The sequence below is a fragment of the Xiphophorus maculatus genome, chromosome 8 (genome assembly GCF_002775205.1).
Source record: "Xiphophorus maculatus strain JP 163 A chromosome 8, X_maculatus-5.0-male, whole genome shotgun sequence".
Taxonomy (NCBI): Eukaryota; Metazoa; Chordata; class Actinopteri; order Cyprinodontiformes; family Poeciliidae; genus Xiphophorus; species Xiphophorus maculatus.
The window spans coordinates 14,435,363-14,456,284 of NC_036450.1; the positions used below are offsets into that span (position 1 = coordinate 14,435,363).

The window sequence follows — 20,922 nt, forward strand, 5'->3', positions numbered from 1 at the left end:
CTTTATCGTATACTTTGCTTATTGTTAACCAAAAGATGTCTGAAGACTTGACCACACAGATTTAATTCAGCTAATTGTGTTAAAACAAGAAATTCAAGGCTAAGAGAAAAAGAATACAGAGAATGCACAAGTATAATAAACAGAAAGGCAAGCTGTGAATATTAGAATGAGATATATAGACCAAAATAATGTTACTTTTGAAGTCCTTGGACAATACACATTGTCCAAGGACTTACATTTTGAAACAAGCAAAATGTAGCAAGACGTGCAGAAATTAGATTCCTACACGTTTCCCATTTAAACATGACAGACTTTTCCAGACAGAAACCTCATCTACGCAAACATATTTAGCAAACCAGACATGTTTTTCAGCATGCTGCCTCAGGTTTTAGAGCTAAAAACTTGTGAAAATTTGGGTGTAGTGATGGACTCTGCACTGAACATGAAGCTAATTACAAAGTCAGTCTTCTGTTATCTGAAGAAGATTTCTTTCTGAAGAAAGGATTCATTTCCCAGGAAGATCTTGAGAAACTCATCCATGTGTTTGTCTTTAGTCACATTGATTATTGCACAGTTCTCCATAAAACTCAATCAGACAGCTGCAGCAGGGGTTTTAATGTTTTCTGTAAACTTTGTTTGAAGTATTAGATCCAAGAACACAATGCTGAGTATTTGGCTGAAGGACTTTTTTATTTTTTTCTCCTTGTGCTACTTTGCCCTGTCCAGATGAAACTAGCGGGATGGACAGTGACTTGGAAGAGGACACAGAGGACTCCGGAGAACCTCTCGCCAAGCGCGAGAAGCCGGAGCACGAGGTAATCCAAGTGATCCAGGTCGGGGCGCTCGAGGACGGGTCCCACCCTGTGGTGGGTGTCGTCCAGCACAGTGTCCTCCACTCGCTGCAGCAGCCCCTGCAGGACCACACTGAACACATCTTAACGCCCTCTGCTGGGACTCCCACCATCCGCCACTGCAGCACCACAGGCAACACGTATGCCTCCGTTTGAGGGTCAAAGGGCACAGCTTCACCTTGTCTGCCTAGTTTTACCGTCTCACTTTCCACATCTCTCCCTTTACGTCTAGATGTCTGCATCTTTTTACATGCGTTGTCTCTGTTTGCGGTCTACCCCGCGTAGTGGGTGGAGGAGTGACACTCCGGCCAGGATGTGCTCTGTCCTTGTCTGTTTGGATTCTGGATGTGTAGTCGCCTTGTTCAGTCTATGGAAGGGACCTGGAGGAAAAGGGACTCGAGTGCGCCGTTAAATGTTTCCTCTTCAGACGTGACTTAATGCTTCTGTCTGTCCACACAGACGGGTTTTATTCCTTCAAACTGCTGATGTCTCAGAGCTCAAATCCATGTCACTAGTCCCAGTAGAGCAAAATGCATTGAATCACTCAAAATCTCCACCTGTTGTACATAGTTTTGCTGTTCTTTTCGATCGACACTACTCCAAACTCATGGTGCTATCATTGTGGTTTGTTTTTCATGGAATTTCTTTGTCTTTTCTGATTTCTGTCTACACGCTGATAGACTTCCGATTGAGCGAGACGTTTCTGAGTATTGTATGTAGCTAGACAACAAAGGGTCAGTTTGTGGATTCTAGAAATGATGGGGAAACGTCGGTTTGACAGTTATATGGTAGCCACTTGCACACAAACACTTGCATCTTTTAGTGATATTAGAAGAAAAAAAAAAACCTGTACTGCTGCTTTTGTGTATACAGATGAGATTCGGGATGAAATGGGCAGGGGGAGCTTTTTTTATGCACCGCGTGCATAGTGCTTGCCTTTTAGATGCTTCGTAATGTGGTTTACGTGACGTGATCTTGAAAGACTCTTGGCAGCCATTTTCCCCTGCTTTTACAAGTTTCTCACTTCATGAAATTCCTTACGTTTGCAGTGGACCAAAAATTCAACCAACAGAGGAGGCTAAGCGCGAGTCTCTTGATGCCACACAGATGCTGTTCCCTGTCCCGCAGTGCCATGTTGCGACGCAAAATAAAAAACTAAAACTAAAAAAAAATCTATATAGAATGTCAGGGATTTAATGTACCTCGGCTTTATCATAGTGCCTTATCCTTAAATGCAGCTCGTCCGCATAGTCCTGACTGAGGTTGCCCAGCCGCAGATTTGGTTTCTGGTGACTCGTGGCTGGATTTGGGCTGGCTCATCAGTTCTTTGTTGTTGTTGGGGTTTTTTTTGTTTGTTTTTTTTTTTTACTTCTGAACCTATCTGAGTCACAGTCACAGTTTTAGCCTTGTCCTGCCCTCGCTCTGCCTTCTCGAGGCCTATTCTCGCATTTAGCCTTTGTCATCGGATGAAGTGAGCGTGTGTCTGCGTGGGTGTGTGTCTTTGACTTTTTCTTGGGTCTGCGCTGTGCTTTTTATGTGCTCATATGTCCTTCATCTCGTGTGCTTGCGTGTGTGTGTGCGTGTGTGTATGTGTTGGGAACACATCCATCAGTCACCCTACCTCAAACCGGTGGTGCCAACCCTTTGATGCGTGCAGCACAGTCACCAAACCTTAATGCACACACACCACTGTACTGCACAAATCTCAACACGAAGAGAAAACCTGCATTGCTTTTCTCTCACCTCTGATGTACTTTGATTTCAGTTTTTAGCCCATAAAATGTTTAACCCTTTGTTCCCTGTTTAGAGACCATCTTTGTACAGTGGACCAAAAGTAGATATTTTCTAATATTCAGAGATATAAATATATATATATATAGATATATATATATATATGTATAGTATATAAAATGATGATACGCTACATATATTTGTTGCTTTTTACGTGTTTGATCCGATTGTTAAGACGTGAATGTTTCTTTTGGTAGCTCATCTGTAATTACTTCATTGACTGTGAAATATGAACAGCGTGGGAACTACAGCGCCTTGCAAAAATATTCTCGCCTCCTTTCAGATTTTGAAACTTTAATGCGACAAACTTCAGTTTGTTTTCTGTTTGGAGATCTCCAAAACTTAAATTGGTGCATAATTGTAGATGGGGTGAAGTTTACAGATCTGATAAGTGTGGCCAGCATTGTTATCAAGCTGATTTTTTTATTTATTTATTTATTTTTGCTGCATTTAGAGCTGCATATCTATTGGGTTTTACTCTACCAGCTCTGACAATCTTAAGACTGGATTTTCAGCCCATTCTTCTTTTCAGGTGTTTTCACACCTGTAGCTCGTTTACTTTGGTCCAAATCACTTGATGAGTTTAACTTTTAGAAGAAAAAAAAGCTCTAAACCTACATTCAGTCTGTTTATTGGTTTTAAGTGTTTAACCTAAATGCAAATACAAGAAGCAGTCACTGTGTTCTGAGCTGGTAAAAATCATTAGTGTGTTTCTGGCTACTATTTCATGCAAGAATTATCTGAACAGTATGCAGAATGATTTTGAATGTTGCATGGCGGCTTTATGCTTTACAAAAAAGACTCGTGGGTTTTGTTTTAGTTTTTTTACTCTGCAGCGTCCCATAATGTAAACCTGACTATGAGAAGGCATTTGGCTCAATGTTGCAGCCAAAAGATGGTAGCTGTGTCAAATCCCATTCACACCATAAACAAACCGCCACATCTACACAACTGGACCAGAGTTCGTCTTTAAACAAACTCACGTATCAGCTGCAGGATATCATTGAGGGGTATCAGGGTGAACACACACATTCTTGTGGGTCGTTTTATCATTTTCTTCCTACTTCAGTTATGCACCTCTTTGTTTTAGTGGATTACATAAAATTCCAAATACATATGAAGAAGTTTGTGTTTGTAATGTGACAAAATGTGGAATTGGTGTAAGAGGCATAAATACTTTTGCCAGGCATTGTATTGTGACCTTTGAATCTTTAGACTACAACTATACTTGAACTGTTCTACCTTCTACGTTGTGGGGAATATTGAGATTAACCTCTATGTGGAATTTTTGTTTTGTTGCTAAACACATTTTTGCCGTTTTCTAAATGATCGTCTGTAACATTTCTCCACAAAATGTTTATTTATTGATATTTATTGCATTTCTGTTTAAAGTGCTTATGAGTACGATGTAATGGCATCTGACGATAAATCAGAAATTATCCCACTGCAAAGTGCAAACCTACTGTACAGAAAGAGCAGAAAGTCGGTTGTTTTGTTTTATTCTTTGTATTCTCTGTAGGCTGAATATTTGTGTTAAAGAAAAGGGGGAATAGCACTGTATTTGCTGTAATTACAAACCTTTGTCTTGCTAACAGTGCACAGGTGGCTTGACTTTTTTTTGTTGTTGTTCTTGTGCAACTTAGATGGGCCTCAACATTGAATAGGGTGGGAAAGTGCAAATACATTGTGTGATTTACGTTAGCGAGTCAGCGGACTCGACAGTGTTTTTGTTTGTTGGGGGAGTTTTGAAAAGGAAGCCAGGTTCTCACTCCGATCGCGCTGTCTTGAAATATTTGACCAGATCTAGAAACTGTCCACACTTAGATCTGGCTTTTTAGTTTTATTTGTTGGGGATTGTTGAAAGTCTCGAAAAGACAAATGAACTATGCTTTGAAGGCCTTTTTTTTTCTTTCTTTCTAACCTTTTTGTACCCACTTTACTCTTTAAAAAACTGTTCAAGTTCAGGCAATAACTGGAGACTGGCTTAAAAGATGAGAAAATTAAAAACTGTAATGTTTAATCTCCACATTCTTTCAACTTACTGAATTAAAGAATACTACTCTATTTAAAACTTTTAAAAAGGCCCTCAATATTGGTTTAAGTTATAAAAACCTTCTTTTGTCTCTGACATGGTTACAGTTCTTCTTTTGCTGTTCTTGAATTAATCTCAGCTTCCTTGTCATATATTTTTACCAAACAATGTGGATCGTGATTTTTATATTTAGTGCCTGAACGGTGTTTGTTTGTTTTGTTTCAATCTCAGTTGTGTGCTCTTTAAATTTGAAGTGCTTTCTGGTGGAGCTCAGCTGCTGGATATGCTGTTCTCACCAATCTAACCGTCTCCACCCCTTTTTCATTTCCAATCAGATTACAGGTGCATCTAAAAAAAATATGTGAAAATTATTGAAAAATGTGTTTTTTATTAACTAAATGCAAAAATTAAAACTCATAGATTCATCAAACACTGAGATATTTCAAGTATTTATTTCTGTTAATTTTCATGTTTTATCTTACGGCTAAAAACAGAAAAATGCTAATTTCTCAGAAATCCTCCCTAGATTCTCTGTGGGGTCCAGGCCAGGTCCGTTTGCTGACCAATCGAGGGCAGCGACACCATGCCCATTAAAGCAGGTGTTAAAATGTTTGGCAGTGTGGACAGAAACAAAATTCTCCTGGAAAATGGACTCTGTATCTCCATTAGGCTCTTTGACTTTGGACTAAACAAAATATAACACATTAGCAGAGGACATGGCTCCTCAAATAATCACTGAAAACTTTACGCTGAACTTCAATTTCAAAGTGACATTTAAAGTTTACATATTTCCTTTGATAAAAGAGGGCTTTGGACCACTGATGGCTTAGGAATGTGAGAGTTGTAGCCTGTTGTGTACCTTCTATTACACTTTTTTCTTCCACTTAACTTTTCCACTTAGCTTAGTGACTCCACTCAGAAAAAGCCAGATTCTTCATGTGGTCTTCACCATGATTTTGGAAACCATAGTTTAACGTTTCTGTATTTAAAATTCTTTCTTAAAACAATTGATCTTATGTACTATTTCAAATTTCAGAGAAACCAAATTTTGTGTTTTCTTTGGCTGTAAGATATCACCGAAGTTAATGGAAATACAATGCATCATTATGTGTTTATGCTTAAATAAACTTTTGTTTTTCATCTTCATTTGTTAAAAATGCACCTGTATCGTTCTTGAACTGAAACCTGCCTGATGTTATTGCTGCCAGTGGTATAGTGTTTGATTTGTCGTTAGGAAAAACAATCCGGTTCCAAATCCCTACGCTTGAAAAGAAATCCGGTAGAATCTCCTCCACATAAACGAAATAACAGCTTCACTGAACCACAGAAAACTCCGGTGCCTTTCATTTCGCCCCAGCTGCAGCAGATGGCCTCGTTGGCCACTGCGTCCGAGGTTGGCCAGACTTGGTCTAAACAGCAGTCATCACACTGGACAGGGGCTGCCAATTAAAAAAAGACTGCAGAAACATTATGAACCTACAAACTTTGTTGATGTATAGAAGTGTTAAAAGCACCAGGAGAGTTTCCATTTAGTACAAAAAAAAAAGGAAAAAAAAAACCCTCCTCTGAGACATGTTTTCTTCTGATTGTGATTTCTTCTTTGTCCAATGATATTTTCTGAATGCTGTGACCTGTTTTTGAGATTCGTTAGGTGCCATTTGACAGTCTGGTGAGTCGTGGCCATCTGTAGCACGCTGCTCGATGCTGGGACAAGCGTCAAGCGGCGGCATTTGGAGAAGCCTTTTAATTCACCAAAATGTGTATATCAAACTAAAAAGAGAAGTTCTATTTATTTGTTTCCTAATTATTTGTTTATTTAGTGAATATTTTATCGGATATGTTGACTTTAGTGCTTTTTGTGATTACTTTCTCACCCTTTTTGGATAATGTAACAGTACCTGATATAATATATACAAACTTCACGTGACTTTCTTTTTCTGTGTTGAGTTTGCTTCATACATGTATATTCTCAAATTGGCAAGCGAACCAACGCGTGTTGTGTATTTTACAGAAAAAAACGAGGACGATTGGGGGACTTTTATATTTACAAGGACGTTATCATTTAGTGTGTCGTATTAATGATGATAGAAACTATTAAGACACGTAGTTTTGTTTTCTGAATATTTCAGATCTCAGCTCAGGCTAGCTTCTTAGTGTTGGTTTCCTTAAAAATTTGTGATTTGTCTTTGCAGTAAATAAACGTTTTCTTGTTCACCCATTGTCCCGTCTCGTAACTAAACGCGCATCTTCTGGTTGGCCCATTACTTTTTATTCATACATATAACCACCAATGTCATTCAAACTCCACATATTCAGCTTTTATTATATTGTTAAGATGAGCAGTAGTGTATTCTGGAAGTTTTACAGCATTCAACTTATGGTTTAATATATATATATATATATATAACACTACCTTTACAGAATTATAACTGTAAAGGTAGCAAAAGTGTATAAAATACTGCCATATGTGTTTAACAGAGATCTGAATACGTGGTGATCATGCGGAGCAAAACAAACCAGAAAACTAAACTTTTAATGAGCAAAGTAATACTGAAACCACCTCAGTCTGGTCATCTCACAAGAACCTCCAAATGTATATTTGGCATCATTATGGCTTACGCTTCCTCGCAGTTCCTTTAACACTTTTCCAGCTGCTGTTAAGATAAGTCTATTACCCAAATTTGTCAGTAATTCCAGCCACTTTGATGTTATTTAGCCACTCAAACCGCTTTCAGCATAAAAGACTTGATATTTTTGGGGCAACAGCAAATTTGTCCTTTTCTACAGAACGCAGTATGACAAATATCAGCTATACTAAGAATATATGGATACAGCTGAGTAAACACAAACAAAACTGATAAAGTGCTAATGGACACCTAACCAAAACATGATACTTCTGTTTGTAAGTATTTCAGTTCTAATAGGAGAAAAACAACAAAAATCAAGGTTCAAAACAGTTATAGATGATTTAAAAAAATACAACAATGGAGCTGAAAGATGCTGAGCTCTAAATTGGCTTTCTGTGTGTTCTTTAAAACTATTTAAAAGAATATAAACTTCTCACTGAAATCTGTTTTTTTTTTTTTTTAAGATTACAAGAGAATGAGTAACATACAGTTTTCCTTACAGGCCCTGATCTGAGAGGGAGAAAATGGCTTTCTTGTTAGAGAAAGCCTTTTCAGCCCAACACACCAGCAGTATACTCCAACTACAAATACATTTCGGACAAACAGATGAGAAATTACAGTAAACAGATTGAGGATATTTTACGATTGTAGAAACATTTATTTTTTTTATTATTTTGGATAAAGACTTTGCTTTACACAATTCATATATGTTAACAGAGGGACGACACTTTAATTTGCATGATGCTGGTAAAATGTTTTCAAAAATACTGTGATGTGCTCAATCAGCAGCATCCTGAAATTTAGTGATTATAGTGCTGACTGTGTTTTCCAGTTTGGAGTATACCGCCGGCCTTTAGGTCCTTTCTTCAACTACGAGCTATACAACATTCATATGATTGCAGTCCTCCTTTAGCACTCCAGGCCTACAGATGGAGTGGTCCAGTCACGAGTATTTTTTTAATTGTCTTTTTTTTTTTTACATTTTCTATTGATTTTTTTTTTTTTTTTTTACATTTGTATTTTCATTTTTGTACAGTTTGTTGAATGTTACTTCAATCAAGAGGTTGAGGGTCAGCTATGGGCATGGTGTGCAGAACTTCGTCAAGAAGCTGCAGAGCTCGGTGTAAATGGATTTCGATCCAGCAGGGCGTCTCCTTGATGCTTTGCCGTGGGTAGTCGGGCCCCCAGCCTTTCACGAAGCTCATGCGCAGAATGCACAGCCTGCGCAGGTCGTCGACTCCGATTCCCGCCGCAGCAGACAAACCTGCGGGGGAATTAGTGGACAGAGCAGACATCTTAATCACAAAGAGGGAGAACGGCGCACAAACTCACTTCTCCACTTAGAACAAGCTAAAGCTTCAAAGTGCATCTTGACAAAGTTAAAAACTGTTTTTGTGTCTGGCGTGAGATGAAACCTGAATGTCGAAAAATTTATTTACATAAATTTACTGAAACTGGAATCAGTGAAAACCTCAAGAAGTGAGAATGTGCAGCAAAGGAACAACAGCCACTGCTAAAAATGGTCAAACAAGTAGCTGTTTTTACTCTGAAAAAACATCTACCCACTTACAAATTCCATCCATTCCCTGCAGTTTTATCAAATAATTCAGATGATCAAAAAATGTTTAAAGAAAACGAGTAAATAAAAGAAAATGTTTATTGCTTGTTCACTTTTGCACAGCCAAAAGTATAGGGATATAAATGGGCTATCGACCATAACAGCATTAATATCCTATATCAGCCCAATTTTCATATCGGTGCATCCATAACAAATACTCAGGAAATGTTAGTCAACTTCTGATTTTGAAGACATAAAAAATAAATTTCCATTATAGTGTCTTTTATTAAATGGAAATAGAAACACGGGAAGTTTGGTCTAATTTAACTTCTGACAGTAAGAAGAAAAAACTGGTGGATTTGTCTTTATTCTGTGTATGCAAACTTCTGGTGTCAACTATATATGGGACCTTGATGTGTGTTTATGTGTGCCGTTCTAGAAGATTAGATGCTTCAAATTAAGATATTAAAAAAAAATTGTGATAAGTCATAATAATATCTGCCTTTAATAAAACACCTGACGCTAAACTCTTAAAGCCTAAAATGTCTGCTCCTTTATTCTGTGCCGTCTGGTTTTTCCTTCTCCTACGCTGTAATTTACTTGGTCACAGTGCTTTGAGAAAGGCCCTGGTGCTACTTAAGGCTCAACCCCCCACAGGCGGGGATAATGACAAGCAATCATAGTAATACACTTGTTGGAGGCCAAGTGCAGCATTAGGAGCACTCACTGATGGCAGGGGCGATGCCTCCCACTGAGCCCGGTCCTGGGATGTTCCCAGCCACGGCTGCTGCCTGAGCTGCAGCTGCTGCCTGCGCCGTCGCCGCCTGCTGCTGCATCTGCCTGTGGCACTGGCGCAGGTCGAACACCTGTCAACATTCACAGACGCAACATCTGTCTGAGCAAAGCGGTTCCCAATAAAACAGGGAGGAAAAGATGAACATGCAACAGGAAAGTCAAACTCTAAGCTGTAATCCTTCAACATTCATTATCTATTATTATTTAAAGGCATTGATGAATCAAACAGTTGTGTGCAGCTCTATGTTGAAAGTTCCATCCTTTTCAAGAAACAGATTTCTAGCTGATGCTAAACTCAAGGTTGGGCAAAATAAAACTATGGTATGGAACGCGCTCCTCTCTCACCTTGATGTAAGCACTGGGGTAGATTTTATGAACGGCGTCGCCCGGGGCGCGCCCGGCTTCTCGATCCAGATAGTAGCTCTGAACGAACACTGCATGATCGCTCAAACAGCGCACCCACACGTCGCCTTCACCTTTGCATTCCAGCTGCACACCTTTGCCGATGTGAAGCCTAAAAATACAAAAAACTTAATATCTTAGTCACCACACGAAATTACTGTTTTAACAAACTACATAAAAATAATCTTGTCCTATTTGCTCTTGCCTTGCTCTCTCAATGTTCTCTGTCCTGTGGACATTGCTCAGCTGGCCCAGGCAGAAGCGATCTCCTCCTGATGGATCCACGTAACCGTCCACAGTGACTATCGGACATGTGGACGGCACCTTAAAAGTCTCGCCAACCTGGACGTCCATCTCAAAGTACGCAATGGAGCACCAGTATTCTGGAGCTGGAACGAAAGAAATCTAACGTCAGTGTTTTTGCATTTCTGGCATTTCCATTGCGTCCAACTTTATGCTCACCTGGGTGGTTGGATATAGGGGGTTGGAATGCAATTTCATTGGTAACAGGCCCTGGGGAACATAAAGAAACAAATTAGGAACAGCAATCCATCAGTAACAAACCTGATGTAGAGACTGATTCTAAACACACAAATGGTTCTGCTTTATCTACAGCAAAACTAAAAAAATGTCATGAATCTAAAATCCATTAAAAATACCAATTGAAAGTATTCAGTTAATTAATAAAATGTTAATGTTCAAATTAATCACAGTAATGTTGCTGTATTTGATTAAGGGGCCCCCATTGTGAGAACTTCTAGTCAAACACATTCATGTCTGTCTGAAATAACATCAAGATACAACTGTCCTACATCTTATCTAATCAACCCAGATTGTAACTTAAATAACATTTATACTTTAAAAGGGGAAGCAGATAGTAGTCTAGTCTGAGTAAAAAACTTTTTGCAAAGCTTGTTCTGTATTATCTGAAAGATCTTTAACTGCCAATAGTCTTTTAGTCATTTATATCAGTTGATTTTATTGCATTTGTCATTTTAAGTCTTGCATTAGTTGCATGAAGAGCATTCAGTTCATACTTATGTCTCAAAACTGCAGCAGAAACAAAGATTTTTTTTGTCCATCTTTTCCCATCCACTCACAGTAATGGCCTGTGTGAGGCATCGGGGGGTGATGCTGTAGATGCCCATTCTGGTGTTGTGGCACCGCTGGGGGGAAGCTGCTGTTTCTGCTCCAGTTCGGAGTCGGATCTGTAAGCACATAAATAAGTCACTAGTGTTGGCAAGCAACTTACATAGAGATACAAACAGAACACTCGAATTAAGCAAACCCAGAGAAAACGCTTGGTTTCAAACTGGATATGTTTGCATTCTTTTCGCTTTTGTCAACGTCTTTAATGCAGCAGTCAGTGTGATATTAGCTTAGAAAATCAGGAAGAACTTCTAGTTGACAGATAAAAAAATAAAATAAAAAAAACTGATATTTACACATACTATAAAAATACACTCAGTCTTTGACATTCCTATTTTCAAGCAATAAAATCTCTGTTTACATAAAGTAAGACAACTTTTAAATAATTACTTTCAAAATGTCTTTTTAAAAAAAATGTAGAAATCCCCAGGTGAAAATGCCATAGCTGTGCAAGCGTCTGATTAACTAATTCATAACATTTGAGCTATCTGAAAGCACAGTATGTAACACAAAGCTTCTTTGTGTTACATGGAAAAAAGTTCCTGGTCTGTCTATCCAAACAAGTTAAACACCATGGGACTGTCCAGCATTCACAAATTTCAGGAAGGAGACGGGCATAATTTAAATATACCTGTATGTGCATATTAATGCATCAACAAAAGAAAAAACCAAATAAAGATGCTGGCTGAAACTGGTTAGACAGAAACATCCACAGTGAATTGTGGTTGTACGTGACGACTATTGTTAAAATTGAAGGAAAAAAAACACCAGCTGAAGAATGGAGGTTAAAGCATTGCTTTGCTGTAAGATGGACTGAACTACCACAGCAAAAAACAGATGGCATCATAAAGAGAGGAAATACTGAAGCAGCATTTCAGCCAGGAAGTTAAGTTTGGGCATCAATGTGTCTTCCAAATGGACGGTGACCTTAAGTATATCACGAAATTAATTCCAAAGGGGCTCAAGGTGAACAAAATCAGGGATTTAAAGAGACATTACAAAAGTAATCCGAACCGCTTTGAAATTTCACTTCTGTTTTTTTTTTTCTCAAACTGGGATCACAGTTACTACTAAATGTAACATACTGCCTACTCATTACTACTTCATACAACCCCACTTTAAAAAGAAAAAAAATACACCGAAAACTTTGTCGTCTCAATGTTTTAAGATTCCTACCAAAACATTTGCAGATTCTCATAGTGACACAGAGTAAGACAGCTTTACTGCAAGTACATTCCAGACCTATTTATTTATACATTTGTAAAAAATTTTACTATCTCTCAAGATTTAAAATATTGTGCTTTTATACTCATCTCTGTTGTAATTTATTTTGATTTCAGAAAAGGACTTCAAGATCAAGCGCTTGTTGATTTGCAATAAACTAATGAACATAATGGTTTTTTAACTGACTATCATCTAAAATCTTAAGTCTGTGTCATTTCTCACTTGAAGGTCCAGCACTAATGGTGGAGAAAGCAGAAGAGGAAGCTGAAGTGCTACCCTCCGATGGGGGTAGTAGAGGGTTGTTGCTGAACGTATCTGGGGGGACAGGCCTCGATGGAGGGTGCTGGATTGTCTGCAGGTGGCTTTCAGAGCTGGAGTGTGACTGCTGGTTTTCATAATCAAACTCGTCTTTCACTATAAGAGGACCTGGCAGAAAACGACAGACATGATTAAGACTGATGAACGTTTACAATGTCGCTGACGAGGAAAAGGAAAGCTTTGTACCTGAATTTGAAAGGGTCAATGTTGATAAGTCTGCAAACACATTAATAAAAGAAACAAAAAAAAACATGTGAATCAGTTTAAAACTACTCGTTTTAAATTTAATTCTTACTTACAAGTGTACAATATCTGTTCTGACACATGGTAATCGATGTAAAAATACACTGTAATCTCTTAGTGTGCCACTGTAAATGTATTAGCAAGCTGAATAGCAACTATATGACCAAAATTGATGAACACATGATCCTAACTTACCAATTCCTGGAGAAACAACCCTCTCGTAGTGGTATGGGTTGACACAGACACTGTCGCATTTCAGGTCAAAGGCATACTGGCAGTACTTCACATGTTTTAACTCATTCTTGTGGAGGTCTGGCCATCGCCACAGTCTGGCATAGACGACATGGGGGAAACCTTTACGCCCTGCAACCTGCAGAACACAGAGGAGTTTTAAATATAATGTAAATGAACACTATCAAGGGACATCTGCAAAGGAGGCACTATAATATACCTGTAGGCGTCCGTCCAAAGTTCGCTGTATGGTTACGCACTTGCTTGGATGAGCCCCGTTTGTGGTGATGGCAGTAATTAAAGAATCCAGCTCATCCTTCTTCTCCTTCAGCTTCTTGACAAGACTCTCAATTGCCCGCTTTGCAAAGCTTTCACTTTCCCCTCCCTGCCGGTGGCACATGAGGCTGTGCACGATGCTCAGGCAAGCATCGTTGCTTGTAGGAGTGTTTGTGATTGACATCTTGCTTTGTAGTTTTCAGGACTGGGTGGGCTTTCCAGCTGCGTCCTTTATGTTTTTTCTTTTGTTGTTGTAGTGACAATGAGAAATTATTCCTCTAACCAAAGCAGCCCACGTTTAGCCACCTAAAAACAAAGGAAAAAAAAAAAAGAGAGCAAAGTTTTATGACCTCAAACTAAAATTTTAAAGCAAAATATATATTTTTTTAAATTAACATGCTCAACACATAGCAATTTAGGTTTTTTACGTGTGTGGGTTTTACATTATACATTACAATAACAGTGACAAAAAATACATTTATCTTTAAAACAATTAACTACATTTAAATATAAAGAAGTAAATCTCCTTATTTTTTTACTGAATGGAGTAGAACTGACAATACATATTAATTTAGACTGAGCATGTACAACACAATGATAGTTTCAAGATTCCAGCCACTAAATATAATACATACATGAATTATTTTAGGATAGAGTCATAATGTTGTTTTTCTTCCATGGTATGTGTCTAATATTATCTCATATATTCACATGTTTACATTAATTCAGTGTAATTGTAAAGGAATATGGTCCTGATTTTTCAGTCCTCAATCCACATCTTTATCTTTTAGGTCTAAATGTATTCTAAGTACCTAAAAAAATAATAATCTAAGGTTCAAAAAGGACTTAAATGGGGACAAAATAAAAACACCTTAAATAATTGTGTCAGAAATAGTGGAATAAAACCTATAGCGTAGAACATTTTAAGCTTAAATTTATTATTTTTAAAGTCTAATAACTTAAACGCTACCCTAAGTGTTTAATTAGGAAAACGTTGTACATAATCCTGGAGTAAAATAGTTAGCTCTTTTCAGAGAGCATGGGCACACCAGGGCTGTACAGTAAATACAAGCTCTCTATAAATGTATAAATAAATAATTATTAAACACAAAAGCTAAACTTAGTAAAATATTATTTAAATTTAAAGTGGCAACCCCCGTAGCACCACTTTAGTCATACAGGGATCCTCACTGGTTCACAGAACACCTTACCTGAACCAGCTGACAAATTAACAGATATATGAAATGATGAAAATTACTAGCAGAAATCCAGCAATTATGATTTTAAACTAACAGTATTAAGACAACTTTGCTAGTGCTAGCCAAGGTGGCTAATCTAAGACACCCAACAACGAAAAGTAAGGGGGGAAAAAAACCTTACTTCGAGTTTCTCTTGAATTAACCTGGTACGCCGGTATAATTTATGATCATATGTTCAGATAAACGCACACTTTTACAAAATCAGCAACATCAACACAATACGGGGTAAGCTAGCACGGCTAAGCTAAGTAGCTCTGTTAGCGATGGCTGCTATTTAGCCAACAAATAAAACAATATATTCAATAAATCGAAGCAGTTGAAAACGAATCTGTTTACTTACAGTAATTCACGGAAAAGCAGCGTAGATCCACTCGTAGAAGATGGAGTCAACGAAGCTCTAGCTACATAAAACCTGACCGGCTATCTTACGTTTTGAATATTGTTGCTAGCTGGCTAACAGACCAACTTGACGCTAACGAACCTTCCTTTCTGTTGTTCCCGAAATCCAGCATCTCACGAAGTCAGTCGACCACTGACCAGTCTTCTCCGCACACGTTCACCTAATCAACCTACGACACTTCATTGAAATTCAACCAGGATTTTTATGCTAACAGAATCCAGATGAATGCCTAATTGGCGAAAATAAACAAAATCTCTCCTCCACCCACCAGGCTCTGACTGAGCCGTGACAGGCGTGGCGCTGCGGCGCAGCTCGCCTCGCTGTACATTATCAATGCTACTACACAGGTAGGGTAATCACGCTGAGTTTATGTTAATTATATTTCTATTAGAGAACAAAATAACGTTTTGTGAAATTCACAATGAAATCACAGATCTGTGACTGTCATAAAATCTGCTCTTTATTTGTTTTGATCATACTGCGGATATGTGGGATTCAGAGATACCACTCTGAACATTTTCTATTGTTCTCCATGTTTATATAACACTAATTTTCACTACGGGTTCATCATGTAAACATTGTTCTTCTACAGTATAACTAGAAAACGGTGCCTTATGAACATGTGCAGAGCCATGTTACCAAAGTTAAAATCCTCTCTCAACTATTAAAACTTGGTTAAATGCTATGCCCTCCTGTAACAAATGTGTAACAAATCATTACATAAAGAACTGACTTGGTGCTTTATGTAATCAACTATTTTTAATTCACACAGGGTTATGAATCAGTCTACACACACCCTTAATATTAGTAAGTGCCTGCCAGAGAAATCACAAGCTTTTCTTAGATATCAACAACATCTCAGCATTTTCCCTTAATATGTAATCGCTCCCCCTTGAACTGGTACAGTTTATTTAAATTGGTTGGTGTCCAGCCATCGAACTAGATCAAAGACTTAGCTAAATAACAAATTGTAAACTCTCTATTTAGGAGTTTATTGTAAGAAAACCTAAAATTTAAAAAAAAAGTATTGCTTTTTTATTTCCGCAAAGATGTTCATGCTTTTCTTTAGTTGTATCGACTCTATTTATTAGGTACATTTGTTAGGGTTGGACCTGGTCTTTAGTGATCTTGTGTAAATTGTAGCCTCAGTTCTCTTTTAGGTGAAAGGAGTGGCATCCTGTGTGGTTTCCTGCAGCAGTAACTCTTCTGCTTCAAGGTTCAATGTTTGCTTTTCTATCATCTCAAACTACTCTCCATGTTCTTTAACCTTTCACATAAAAGAGGGGTTTTTTATTATTATTTTTTAAGCTCATTTGTTATTTTTTCTTTTTCAGGCTATTCTCTGTTATACCAATCACATAAATGGGAGTGAAGACCAGTAGTTTGATACTTTCAGGATCAACAGCTATTCTATGTTCAAAGTAACTTAAATTTGATCCCTTTTCTTTCCTATTCTGAGGCTAAATTTCAACTTCACCACATTCAGATCCCTCTGCCATTTGACTAGCTTATTCACTATTTTGGTTTGACAATTGAGTAGCTTTACCTAAAAAGCTTCATACAGGTGAGCATAGATTTGGCGCTGTTAGTTGCAGATCAGTCTGTTCAGTGCCTGGATTTCTGCCCTGCATATTTTGCTGCTATAAATCCATATGCTGTGTGAAGATCCTCCACACTGGACAGATCTTGAGGGTCGTTCCTGCTACCTACTTCCAACTGTTAACAGCAAAAGCTGGGTGATGATGTGGAGTGAATATTTATTTTTCCATTTGTACCGTTGCCGTGGCTTTGATAAGAGTATAAGCATGCCATTGTCAGAAAAGGGAAATGGGAGGGTTCCGAGTCCAGCGAGCAACCTGATGTCGTGATTGTCAATAGGACATGTTGGTCCGGGAGACCAGGAATCTGACACCACCTTCTCACAAATACTGCCACTTCGAGTGGCGTCTCACCCTGAGTGATGGCCTACAAGACTCCAGGCTCTGACACCTCTTTATCAATATGGCATGGAAGCGGACCGAGAGTGGCCCGCCAGGCATGTGGCTGTGGAAGGATGGGGATTAAGGTTGTTAGATGGAAGCGATGCGATAACCTGGCATTGACATGGTGTGCACGAAACAGGAATGATTGTTCACTGAATATGTTTATTTTTCATATATTTTATTTTAGTAAGCACAATACTATTCACACCAGTGTGTGAAACAAAACCGAGACGTGAATTGTTTCTATAAAGAAAGATTTCATAGAAGCTGAAAGTCACATTGGATAGGACAAGTAATTACTTTTTTCTTTTTTTTCTTTTGAAAAGATGCCCCGCGGGGTTCCACGACACTGAAAATCCTTCTGTGGTCCAAAATAAGAAAAACATGCTTTCTACAAATTTGGCAAGCGTCTCAGAGAAAGAATATTACAATTGTCTACTTATCTCAGATGTTCCAAGATTCCTCTGGACAAGCTCATAATTTACAGTTTTGTAGTAAATGCATAGTTTTCTTAAGCAGGTTGGTGTTTTTCATTTTCTTTTCATCACTTAACTTTTTCTGGTGTATATTACAATAAAAGTCAGATTTCACTTCTTTTGCAGGAGATGAAATCAGAGTTGTACTATATTTGACCTTATTATTTGCTATAAATATGTCAAAGCTTTTTTTATTTTACCTAAAATTGCTGATCTGAAATCATAACACCAAAAAATCCAAACCTGCTTGTTTCCCACTTTTCTTCATTATGCAGTGCCTTTCAAAATGATCCATACCTGTTAAACTTATTCATATTTTGTCTCTTTAGAACCACAATAATCACTGAATTTTATTGGGATTTTATTTTCCAGTCCTACACAAAGTAATACACAATTGTGAAGTAGAACATTTTTTAAAAGTTGCAAAACTGTGATGCAGATGTGTATTCTGAGTCAATACTTTTCAGAACCCTTTGGCACTGTAAACACAGCTGCAAGTCTTTTGGAGTATATCTCCAAAAAGTTTGCACATTTTGGCTAAAATATTTACAGATTTTTCTTTTTAAAATAATAATGGTAATGCACAATTTATAGCTGTCCATCTGATATTAAAACTAGAGTAATTATAGGCCACTGTGCTAAACATTCCAATGTACTGTATACACTGAAATTCATAGTTGCAATGTGACAAAATGAGAAAAAGTTCAATGGTTTTGAAATATTTTGAAAGGCATTTTAATGCTGTATAAATATGGCAATCAATTGCAATATATAACGATAAACTGAAGTGCTTTCAAAACACGATGAAAGGTATATGGAGCTGTGGTAGACTAATATGAGACACTTTGTTGCATCAGTTCAAAGTGTTTCTGTTCTAAATTAACAAAACACTCGGGGGTTTGCCTTTATACAGCTGTAAATTTCCATCCCTAATTTACAATTAGTCCACTGTATGAAATCTGGAATCAAGCACACGAGCATGATAAAATAGATTGATAGATTTAGATCTTCAACTAAAAGTCTATTTTTCTCTGTGACGTTATCTGCAGCCACATTCTGCCACCACCATCCCCTCATACTTGTGGTTGAAAGTAACCACTCCATTATCGTGATAAAGGAGGGAGATTGGCTCCAGCCTTGTGGGAACACAGCAGGCAGCAGATGCTCGTTCGGGGCGCCTGAGGCTCAGCCGAGTCTGCACTATGGCATGTTTGGTGGGAGAAACCTCTGAGGTCATGGGTGGGCTGCACACGCCGTTGCACTTGTACGCTTCATACCCCAAAGGCTGGATAATCCAGGAGTCCCAGCCAATGTCTTTAAAATCCACAAAAAGGGGCGACCGCCTGCATGACTCGGTGTTAGCGCTGCGGCGGATTCGAGGAGGCGTGTCGTAGATAAGATTGGACCGCACCTCCAAGGCAGACTGGTGGTCCAGCTCGTACTGTTCAGGGTGGTCAGAGTTGGGATTTGCACGGTCATGAAGAGATTTCTGGCTCGTTATCACGTTATCAGGAAGGTCATTCTCATGCTTAATCATCTGACTTAGCTCTTGTCTGTCTTCTTTGTGATCTCTGCTCTGGTCATCTGAGAACACAATTATCACTGGATTGTGTTGCCCCTCCACACTCCTGTCAATACCAACCTGTGACACACGTTTGCCACTTTCTATTGCTTCTCTCGTGGTCCCTTCCTCGTCTGCCCCCAGGTTTTCAATGTGAACCTCCAGCCTATGAGTTGTGCACCCTGACTTCCGCCAAAGTGTCACCACATGAGTGAGGTCAAATGACACCCAGCTATTATCTTTGGCATGGATATGCTTTGTCACCAGTTCCTCCAAATCCTTCATCGCCTCCACCTCCTCTTTATCCCTCTCTCTCCCTTCTTTCCCCACCTCTTTTGTCCAAACAACACCATCATGTATCTTATAGATTGTCACCTTGCATCTGAAACCGGCATGTGGTCTTTGGGCCTTCCGCACAAGCATGAAGAGTCGAAGCTCAGCCATTGTAATATGCTCATAGTGTGGCATGGAGATATTGAATAGGAGGGGATGTATCCATACACCAGTGGCTCTTATACTTCGGGGGGAAGAATCTGAAATCAAAATACCACAAGAGTTATCTCAATGTTGTCTGTATGGGTTTACCTTAGTAAGCTAGCGTTAATTTGTTGAATTTTCACAAAAAGATGGTTTTGTTCTACATGCTATATTTAGAGCACCTTTCTTTGATTTCGGTAACTCAGACTGTTCCATCATATCCAAGACGATCTCAAACATGATCTTATTTTATCTAATTTATCTAAATACATTTAGATCAATTTGTTCAAAGACGTTTGTACCTTCATTCTTGAAACTGCGCACAATGTTGGCAGACGGCATTGCAGTGCGGTCATTGGCAAATCGGTTGTAGAGCTCCAGCATATACTCTGGAAGTGGCTCTTTCTGGGCTGTAGGCGTCCAAGGCTGGGACCTTAGCCTGGTGAGGTTCAGTGTTGACAGAAACTGGCTCAAAAAGTCCTGTGCACTGTGGAGAGGACTGTTGATCACATCCATGCCGACGGATGTCCTGTGGTAAGTCTCTGCAGACTTGATTGGACTGCTGCGGCTCAAGCCAGTTAACGCTGCAATCACAATATTTAGGAACCCAAGGTTTGAGAAAACCAAAGTGGTCATTCTTGAGCAGCTGAAAGATTTAAATCCAAAAACAGACAAGCATTTGATGAGAAAATGTGGATCTCTTGGAGACTTTCCTTCATTAAAGGACAGCAGGTTGCTGAAAACAGCGTTGCACTGGTTTATCTTGAAGTTTGGTTGTGAGGGCAGGGCAGAGCTGCTCTGCTGACATGTTTGGAGATGTCGCTAAGGCCCTGCTCTGCCCTCCTCTTTCTCACCACACCAGGGACTTATAACCATCCATAAACTCATTTGATTCTACCCCAACTTACAGGGATTTTTGATTAAAATCACTGAGCTGACTTTCAATTCAAACTACGAGCCACCCTAAAACTGCAAATCCTCTGCTTGGATTTAATTAAGAATTTAATTTGGTCTACAAACCATGACACAGTCTCTAATAAACAAATTGTAAAGCTTGTAGAGTTTTTTTGTTTCTCTGTATTTTTCTCCACAGTGTATCTGGGAAGAAATCTACAAGCACATTTGCAAGCACATTTAGATCCCCATAAATTCAAATTTATCCTGCTGCTAATAAAGACTTGAACCTAAATGTGCTGATTTAAGCCTTTAGACTTGAAGATATACATCCAAGCAAGATGGAACCACATCATAATGCTACTACTACCGTGCT

At 38.6% G+C, this 20,922-nt stretch overlaps 3 protein-coding genes across 5 annotated transcripts in view; 1 reads left to right on the top strand and 2 right to left on the bottom strand.

Moving 5' to 3' along the window:
• Window positions 1-7,517, top strand: part of rfx3 (regulatory factor X3) — a 21,391-nt gene extending 13,874 nt beyond the window's left edge. For both annotated transcript variants that reach the window (XM_005803730.2, XM_023338025.1), the window contains exon 17: window positions 727-7,517. In XM_005803730.2, the coding sequence (XP_005803787.1) occupies window positions 727-1,007 (281 nt within the window). In that variant the 3' untranslated portion in view covers window positions 1,008-7,517. The remainder of the gene's footprint in view (window positions 1-726) is intronic.
• Window positions 7,192-15,461, bottom strand: LOC102228719 (mothers against decapentaplegic homolog 4-like). 2 transcript variants are annotated; one of them, XM_005803731.3, is made up of 11 exons: window positions 15,097-15,461; window positions 13,442-13,803; window positions 13,186-13,360; window positions 12,934-12,963; window positions 12,652-12,855; window positions 11,157-11,264; window positions 10,519-10,569; window positions 10,262-10,445; window positions 10,000-10,168; window positions 9,587-9,725; window positions 7,192-8,565 (listed from the first exon to the last, which is right to left on the bottom strand). In XM_005803731.3, exons 2-11 carry the CDS (start codon window positions 13,679-13,681, stop codon window positions 8,354-8,356), a joined length of 1,512 nt encoding a protein of 503 aa, XP_005803788.1. In that variant the 5' UTR covers window positions 13,682-13,803; window positions 15,097-15,461; the 3' UTR covers window positions 7,192-8,353. The 2 variants fall into 2 exon arrangements, with proteins under 2 accessions (XP_005803788.1, XP_023193794.1); XM_023338026.1 differs by lacking the exon at window positions 12,934-12,963.
• Window positions 15,462-17,299: 1,838 nt separating this feature from the next.
• LOC102236757 (bone morphogenetic protein 10-like) lies at window positions 17,300-20,419 on the bottom strand. The gene is made up of 2 exons (XM_005803761.3): window positions 19,955-20,419; window positions 17,300-19,708 (listed from the first exon to the last, which is right to left on the bottom strand). Exons 1-2 carry the CDS (start codon window positions 20,286-20,288, stop codon window positions 18,654-18,656), a joined length of 1,389 nt encoding a protein of 462 aa, XP_005803818.2. The 5' UTR covers window positions 20,289-20,419; the 3' UTR covers window positions 17,300-18,653.
• Window positions 20,420-20,922: the final 503 nt, after the last annotated feature.

What these genes read in the sequence shown, in the direction of transcription:
- LOC102228719 (XM_005803731.3), bottom strand. Translation starts at nt 13,681, where the DNA reads ATGTCAATCACAAACACTCCTACAAGCAACGATGCTTGCCTGAGCATC. An exon ending in CATTAGTGCTGGACCTTCAA is followed by an intron (nt 11,265 to 12,651) that starts GTGAGAAATGAC and finishes ATGTGCTTACAG; the next exon opens with ATCCGACTCCGAACTGGAGC. An exon ending in ACCCCAGTGCTTACATCAAG is followed by an intron (nt 9,726 to 9,999) that starts GTGAGAGAGGAG and finishes GAATGTTGACAG; the next exon opens with GTGTTCGACCTGCGCCAGTG.
- LOC102236757 (XM_005803761.3), bottom strand. Translation starts at nt 20,288, where the DNA reads ATGACCACTTTGGTTTTCTCAAACCTTGGGTTCCTAAATATTGTGATT. An exon ending in GCGCAGTTTCAAGAATGAAG is followed by an intron (nt 19,709 to 19,954) that starts GTACAAACGTCT and finishes TTTTGATTTCAG; the next exon opens with ATTCTTCCCCCCGAAGTATA.